The sequence below is a fragment of the Sinocyclocheilus grahami genome, unplaced genomic scaffold (assembly GCF_001515645.1).
Source record: "Sinocyclocheilus grahami isolate Dianchi unplaced genomic scaffold, SAMN03320097.WGS_v1.1 scaffold790.1, whole genome shotgun sequence".
NCBI classification, from domain to species: Eukaryota; Metazoa; Chordata; class Actinopteri; order Cypriniformes; family Cyprinidae; genus Sinocyclocheilus; species Sinocyclocheilus grahami.
Window position 1 is genome coordinate 1230966 of NW_015505969.1, and position 9131 is coordinate 1240096.

At 37.6% G+C, this 9131-nt stretch overlaps 1 protein-coding gene across 1 annotated transcript in view; it reads right to left on the minus strand.

Moving 5' to 3' along the window:
- Nucleotides 1-2422, minus strand: part of LOC107561755 (fibronectin type-III domain-containing protein 3A-like) — a 36418-nt gene extending 33996 nt beyond the window's left edge. Inside the window, exons 1-3 of the mRNA XM_016246232.1 lie at nt 2338-2422; nt 1737-1989; nt 526-831 (exon numbers count right to left, since the gene is read on the minus strand). Of these exons, the coding sequence (XP_016101718.1) occupies nt 526-831; nt 1737-1989; nt 2338-2397 (619 nt within the window). The 5' untranslated portion in view covers nt 2398-2422. The remainder of the gene's footprint in view (nt 1-525; nt 832-1736; nt 1990-2337) is intronic.
- Between the last annotated feature and the right edge of the window lie 6709 nt (nt 2423-9131).

Genomic DNA, 9131 nt, shown 5'->3' on the forward strand with positions numbered 1-9131 from the left:
GTAGTCTAAAGGCTTTTTCACACTGAATATGAAAATTCGGTGCAATATGACGCTTTTGAAAAAAAGAAAAAAGAGAAGAAAAAAAAACAGATCCCTATGGGGCTATTTACACTCCGATCATTATATATTTTTTATTTTTCATTTAAATATAGTTGATAAATTAATAAATTGTCATTTTTAATATTGTTATTTAGTTTTCTTTTTTTTAATATCAGTTTTATTAATTTTAGTACTTCAAAAAATATTTAGTATTTAGTTAGTTGCCTCTAAATTTTCGTTTAAGTTTAAGCTTTTCTTCTAACATTATATATAATAATAATAATAATTATTATTATTATTTTATTTCAGTAGAACATAAGAAAGCAACTCATACAGGTTTGGAACGACATGAGGGTGAGTAAATGATGACAGAATTTTCATTTTTGGATGAACTATCCCTTTAACTGTGGTAAAAACACTAACACACAGCATCCTGTGGTTTACTGCTTTACTCTAATGGTTCTAGGAACCTAATGTATATCCTACCTCCAGATTCTGTGTCCTTCCCTCTCCCTGGACTTTTGCCCAGGGCGGTGACTGCAGTGCTGGGCTGTGCTTGCTCGTCTGCACCCTTACCCCCCAGCCCGTTCTGGAGATCTCCTCCTGACGGCGGTGTCCCACGGCTCTTCTGCGGGGAAGGAGGGGGACTGTCTTTGGAGAGGGCCAGGCCTCCACCTCCCCCTCCGCCCACCCCGTGCCTCTCCTTCAGTTTCTTCTGCAGCCTCTCGTAGGTTTTGCTAGCCCTTTCATCTCTGTGAGCAAATGCCGCACGTCCATGTGGAGGGTGAGTATCTGAGGAAATCGGAAAAAAGAGCGACATGTAAGGAATAATGTGCAACGGATCATTGAATTATTGAAAAATAGTGCAAATGCGCCATGCAGCGAAGTGTCCATGATCTGAAACGTATAAATTCTTTATATATATATATTAATTTTAGTACTTCAAAAAATGTATTTAGTTAGTTGCCTCTAATTTTCGTTTAAGTTTAAGCTTTTCTTCTAACATTATATATAATAATAATAATAATTATTATTATTATTTTATTTCAGTAGTTTTAGTTCCAATTAACAATAACACTGATTATGCCATTAATATTAATAAAAAAGCAATGCTATCAAGAAAAATTATCACTGCCCTTATTTTGATTTATTTTCTCTTTATTACTGATTGTTTACTTGAAAAATGTATTACTCTAATGCTTAACTCAAAAACTCAATTTCATTTAAAAAGACTACATGCAAGTGATTTAATTTATTTTTATTATGTATTAATATTAAAATGATTACCACTATGAATACTCGTACAGGATAAATGACCGATATTAACTTCTAATATGAACTAAATTGCTGTTAATAATTCAACTTAATTATATTAATAAATATATTTAATCATTTTTTGTGTAATTTTTAAATGTGCATTTATAGCATACTGCATAATAATATTATTGAAATTTTAGTAAAGTGTCCCGAGTCTATGGTAAAGGTAAGTGTTCCCTACAGGATTTTGTTTTTGTTGTGTTGACTATTTACTGGAAACATATTTCACAGCTTTTCAGTCTTTCCCTCTCTGAGAGTTCATAACACAGCTAAAATATAGGCCTATATTTTTTCCTTGAAGAGTCAGCAGTGGCACAGCATTCTGTCCTCACTCTTGGTAAAGCAAAAGTGTGTGTGTGTGTGTGTGTGTGTAAACTGACCCTGCTCTGAGTAGATGGTCGTGTGTGCTGGATGGTACTGGGAGATGTACTGGGGGTTCATATCTCCGGTTCCTCCAGCCATGCCTGAGTACAGGTGAGGGTGAGGGTGCATGATGTGCGGGTGGGGGATGAAGGCCTGCAGGTGGGCGTGGGGAGGCGGAGGGGGCGGGTGGTGAAGCGGGGAATGGCCTCCCGGATGAAACTCCGTCTGAGGTAAGACCAACACCCGCCTCACTCCGTTCTCCTCAATGATCTATATGGAAAGACGGAGAGAAAATTAGACAGGGCATACTGCACATACCGTACTTGTAGCCTGATTTGAGGTAAAGATTTTGATATCTTGTTGAAATATATATATATATTTTTTTATCTATTCCAGTGCACTCTATCTAGCTCTTTTATAGGCAAGAGTGTGTCCTAAGGGTGCAGTCTTAACTTTTACAGTGCCTATGATGCCTGAAAATGCTGTTAGGTCGGAAGCTCAACAAGATTGGAAAATGGCAATAGAGATGTAAATGAGAACGAAAATTGCATCTTTTTGACCAAACCAAAATAACAACTCCTATAAAAATAATATGAAATTAATTCCGTAATGACTCACCTGTTGAACATATCCAGGAGGCACATAGATTTGAGGCACTGAACCATTTGGGGACATCATGGGAACCTGAGCAGGACCTGTAGAGGAAACATTATGAACAATAAATATAACATTGTCAAGCATGTCAAGTCAAGTCACTTTTGTTTCCATAGCTCTTTATACAATACAAATTGGTTCAAAGCAGCTTCAAAGTGCTACACGTGATCCGAGGTACAGTGCTCTTACCTATTTTTCTTTTGTAATACACCGCAATTTGGAGTGAAACAGTACTTGTTTTATTTATATACACTGAGAATTTAATGGATCATGAATTTTTGACCGAATAATTCAGACAGGCTTGTTGAATTGGACCAACCGCTTCATTGATAAGATCCAACTCAAGATAATTATTTTTTTTCCACAAAGAGCTTTAAAAAAAGATTCTTGAAGAGTAAAGTGAAAAATAAATTTGACATAATATTTAATTATTATTATGATTATTATTATTATAAGCAAAGCAGCATTTAAAAAAACACTATTGGTGAAATCAAGTGGTGCAACTATACATGAAAAATGATTTTCACTTAAACTATATTTTCAAAAGGTTTTCAATTAATAAGATGTGTACACTCATGTATTCAAAGGAAAATGTTATCGGTTTTTACTTGAAAAAATGTGGTGTAACCTTCATGTGATCACTTTAAATGTGATTTTTCAAAACACTATTGAACCAACATTAATACAAAGGTTGTATTTCTAAGAAACAAAAAGTTTTCATGTTCTTTATTTTAGACTCTCATTGACCAGTGTGAGTAAATGACAATGATGATGAATTCAAATGTTTGACTGACATTTCAAACACAAAGCAGCTAAGAAAAACTGTCATTTTGGGTCATATTTACTGCTGTGTGCAGTTCACTTTCACATACGAAGCTAGATTAGCTGTCGGGGTCTAGACAAAGGTGGTCTAGAAGAACCGCTGATTAATATTTGAAGTGTTAATTAAGTTGTACGTAGTTATAATAACTATTGGGGTCTAGACTAAGGGTCTAGAAGAACCGCTGATTATTGTTTGAGCATTACATGGGTAATTGTAGGGGGCTAAACAAACCTACTATTTAAAGTAAATAGTATTAGCCATAAACCTCTGAATAAGGATCAAACTGGCGAGTTTTGTGATCGTGGAGCCCACGCATAGCAAACCGTGAGGCATCCTAAGCGACATAGATTCCTAATGAACGAGAAAAAAAATACAAAGTAAAGAGTTAATTAGAATAATCGAATGTAAGAATAATCAGAGACCGACAAACAACCAATGTGCCTTTCAACCTAAATTAGAATTCAGATACTAAAATGGAGTCAGATTGAGTTAAACCTAAATTGAATAACTCTGCGCGCTGAAAAGACCGAACACGCAAGAGACCTTCATCCGCCACTGGATACCTTTCTTGGGCCAGGTGCGCGGACCTTACATGTATATTAGATCCATGCATTCTGTGTTAAAGGGACAGCAGCCTAATAAACCTACTGCTGTTTGTGTCATTAAAGGGTTAGTTCACCCAAAAATGAAAATTAGCCCATGAATTACTCACCCTCAAGGCATCCTAGGTGTATATGACTTTCTTCTTTCAAACGAATCCAGTCGGAGTTATATAAAAAATTGTCTTTGATCTTCCAAGCCGTTCAATGGCAGTCAGCGGGTGTTGCAGTGCTTCAGTCCAAAAGAAGTGAAATACAGCGCATCCATCCATAATAAAAACTCCCTCACATGGCTCCGGGGGGTGAACAAAGGCCTCCTTTAATGAATCGATGTGTTTTTGTAAGAAAAATAAACGTATTTAAAACATAATTAATTTAATCTAGCTTGCGCTCACTGTTGTACACGGAAGCAGCTCCGGGAGGATGACGTAGGACGTCAGCGTTGCGCATGCGCCACACAGAAGTGAAGAACGCGGAAGCGCAGTCACGAATTAGAAGTAAAAAACGAGGATAAGCCAAGAGGAGACTGGTTTTCCTTTGCTAAAGTAAGGAAACTTTGCTTCCTTTGCTCCTGTAAACAAACATTGGTTTTCACGAGACTCAGTGGCGCATGCGCAACACCGACATCTTACGTCATCTTCTCGGAGCTGCTTCCGTGTACAACTGTTGGCGCAAGCTAGATTAAAGTGATTATTAAGTTTTGAATATGGATATTTTTCTTACAAAAACGCATCGATTCGCAACAGGAGGACTTTGTTCACCCCCCCGCCCCCCCCCCCGGAGTCGTGTGAGGCACTTTTTATTATGGATGCAAGCGCTTTATTTCACTTATTTTGGACTGAAGCACTGCAACACCTGCTGACTGCCAGTAAACAGCTTGGAAGATCAAAGTCAATTTTTAATATAACTCCGATTGGATTCATCTGAAAGAAGGAAATCATATACGCCTAGGATGGCTTAAGGGTGAGTAAATAATGGGCTAATTTTCATTTTTGGGTGAACTATCCCTTTAATGTTAATCAAAGAAAAAAAAAATACAGACAATCAGTCAATGCTCTTGACTGAATAACTTTATAACTTTAATAAGAATGCGTGTACAGTATATTTCATAAAGAGATGTAGTGTTTAACCATTTTGATAACTGATTGTTTAATGCAAAACTGCGCAATTAGATAAGTCATATGCTTGTTTCAGTCTGGATATTCTCAAAAGTACATCTCAAAATTGGGAAGATCGCATTTTGTGTTACAAGATTATATATATGATATGATATTTTGGGAATACTGTCCACCCCTATACCCAAGTCATAGATTTTTATTTGTTAATTTATGGGTTTTACAATTATGCTAAATTTATAATATTTTTTCCTGTATTTTTTGATAGTTGGACAGCAGCAGAATTACAAATGACCATTCAGTCTAAACATTTAGATCACTATTCAAGTCACATTTTCCACAAATTTCTCTGATGTTGACTTTTGTGGAAACAGCAGCACTATTATTTGTACAAGCTACCGAGAGAAACACAATGAAAAGATAAAATTGGGCCTAAGCACCTGCATGTAGCATAATGGAGGAACACACTGACCTGCTCTGCTCAACCTGACCATAAACAAACCTTACTAATCTAGCCAGAGCCAGGAGAGTCCTGTCCTAACATTTCCATTAGCCGAGGACCCTCGTGTTCCACCTGAGCATCAGGAAACTGATCTACACAGCATTCGATTACAGTCAGATTGTTGTAAAACATCATATCTCCGACATACAACAAGGATGTCAAATGAACTCACAAACATGAGGCAGTTTAGTGCTTCTTGTTTCTACATCATGTGTCACTCTTGTAGCTCTCAGTTCACATCCACCTCGCCCAGATCGTAGCTGTTTTTATTCCATGAACAGACTAACTCACATAATCAGCAAGTGCAGGCTGGAAGTAATTACGGCGTCACTGCTCTATAATCAGCATCAAAGTGGGTTTCTGTGTATAAATGAGTGTGTGTGTATGTGGTTGGTGACAGGTTCAAAACAGAAATGCCTGATCTTTCGATCGGAGTAACTCTTGAATTTTATATTTGACATAAACTGCGTTCTGAGGTTTATGCAAATCAGCCCCATATAGGAATTTCATTGGATTTGGGAAATAAAGAGTTTAATGCCATGTAGAAATGAGCTAACTTTAAGATAATGACAACACAACAACATGCACAACAAATAGGGACAAGAATCATCAAATTTAATGATTTTCTCTTTACTACTATAGTACGAAATAAACATGAATCAAAAGGTATTATAAGATAGCCTACAGTACAACTTGCTGAAATGTCTCATGTAACTGCTAATTCAGTGTTTCAAACAGCGGAAAACATGTAAAGCTTGTAAACAGTGCCACCTAACAATCATTTACCTCAGGATAACCATTTGGTGTCCATAAGCTCTTTAAATAGCTGGAAAATTTACTATAAAGAGAAGCATTTTGCTATATTTATGCGCTATATTACATATTCATACTTTACTTAACCTGTTGTCTATGTGATAAGAAAGAATGCAAGGTGCTAAAGATAAAATTCAACACCTCCTATAAAATTGCATGTTACTAATGAAGAAAAAACAGACTGGATGTATGCAAGGCATATGACAACATGCATATAGGATGCATTGAGGAGGAGCCCAAACTACACTCAATAGTCAAGTGATGCTGACATAATTATGGTTGGTGATATTGGCACAGATTATATATGTATGCGCGCTGTGTGTGTGTGTATATATATATATTAGGGGTGCTCTAATCAGGATTTTTGAGACCGATTGCCATCACAGAAAGCAGTATCTGCCGATAACGATCACCAATACCGATTTTTTAAAGCCTTCTTCATGTTTGATGATAAAATGTTGAAAGCACAATCCGCACAAGAGACGTTGTTCCTCAGGCTGAAATGTGTGTGCGCGGCACGCTCCAAAACGAACAAACAAATTACACTTTGAGCTTCGGGTGCATGTCCAAACGATCAAATACACACAATAGGCTGCTTATGTTGAAGTGTTTGGGATGTGGCTTTTAATGATGAGACCTTTTTTGTAATCAGGCTCTCAAAAAGTATATAACAATTTGGATATAGATTTATCGGCCAGCATATCGGTTATCGGCTTTCAAAAATAAAGAATAATCGGTTATCGGTATCGGCCAAAATTTTCATATCGGTGCATCCCTAATTTGTTTTATTGTATTTGTCAGTTTGTTTTACTTTGTTTCTTTGTTCATGTTCTTACTGTATCTTATCTTATGTACAAAACACTAAAAATGCCTGCACACTGGTGCATTCACAAATTGATGTTTTATATTCATTTTATTAAATATTTATTTTACATTTCAGAATATAAAGCAATGTTAATTCAGCTCTTAATTTGTCCTGGTTTTATGTTTACGTGACGCGATACGCAACGCAACGCAACGCGTAAAAAGACAGTATAAGTAATTATAATCAGTCCCCACTGGATGCAACAAATGCCTCGTTTGTAATGGGTTTTATTGGTGTTGTCTCATCGCGCGTATTGTAAGGGGCGGACCATTTCCGTCACACGCTTGAGGTATTTAGCCAATAGCTGGCCAATCAGCGTACACCACGCTTTTCAGAACAAAGAGCTTTGTAAAAATCGACGCATTTCAGAAAGGCGGGGCATAGGGGAGCGACAATAATGCACATTATGTGGAAAAAAAATGTTTTTTTAACCATAAACCGCATAAACATATTGCATTACACCAGATACACAGCATAATGTTCTTTTTAGCAACGTCATATGTAGAGGTCGACCGATTGATTGGCCGGCCGATTTTTGGCATTTTTTTAATTAATCTGCATCAGCCGATTGTGCTGCAAATTAGACCGATTTATAGGCAGGCGCACCGGAGGGCAGCTAAGCGCTGTTGCGGAACTCCCTTTGAAGCCCCATTCACACACGACTTTTGTCGCCAGGGGCTGGTGATGAGGTTGCTAGTTGCAATACTGGTTGCCTTGACAGCGAATCAGGTTTCTTGCCACTAAACACAAACATTTTGGAGGCAAAAGACTAAATATAATCTAAATCTAAATTAAATCCACACATACAAACAAAAATGAATGAGAAACAGAGCCTACTTTCTTCCATTGCGCATGTTTATCTATGGTGCTGAGAAGAGAACGATCACATGAGCTCTACGTTCTTCTTTCCTATTGGCTGTCGCTCCAGAAAGTCGCTCTTCATTTACATAAAGTTGAAGGATTCTGAACTTTGTCGAGTCGCTGGACACACCTCATTCGGTCGCCAATGGCCGCTGTCGCTCGTGTCACCGGAAATCGCCAGCTCACCATTGAAATTAATGGGATTGTGTCGCTTTGCTGTTGCGTGTCGCTTGTAGTGTGAACGGGGCTTGAGGCTGCTTGAGACGGAGCAGCTCACACTCTGCAGCCGCGGCTTGTTCACACACAGCTTCAGCTAATGATGGCAGGGCAAAACAGACCGTTTCGAAAGCGGAATTACGTTTTACCCTACGAGAATTGATCCCGGAAAGTTATAATATTCATAAGTGCAACAAGTCATTTGCATGTGAATGTAGAAACGCATTAAATTCAGACGAAACTTCTGGGCTGATTATAACGTGCACGTTAACTTTCCTGATGAAACTTGTGTGTAGGTCCGACAATATGGGCTTACATTTCTGCCACAATTCTGCTCGCGAAAGATCATATTTTGAGCGCACAAAAGTGCATTTTGCACGCGCGAGATCTGAGTTTTGTGGAGAAGATGTTCGTTCGCAAAGAAAAAAGTCATTCGAGCGCACGGAAATCAGTTTTGCATTTAAAATACGTTTTTGGATGTGTGCAGACCTTCTCTTTTTCGCATGCAACGTTTCACAAGCTTGCTCACCTGATGCCCGCCCTCTGTGCTCGCTAAATGCCAACAGCTCGCGTGCGCAACACAACCCAGCGTTACAATGTGCCATAATTCCAGCCAATCAGAGACAGAGGCTGCTAAATTCTGATTGGCTGCCTTGACAACCAATCACAACATTTCTTGCATTACCTCGACAGCAGAAGAGGAAAAATACAGTGCATGCATAATTATTATTCAAGTTGATATTCTGATCATATTTTTTCCCAAGCACATTTTACCAATTCCAAACGACATCAATCTTAATAACTACTATTAATCTTGTATTTAATCATTTATAATTGATATATAATTATTCATGAAGGCTGAAGTGAAAAATGTCTTATATTTAGGTGTGCATAATTAAGCAGATTTTCTTTTACAGATAAAATGAGCCAAAAAAGAGATTTAACTCAGACTGAAAGTAAAAAA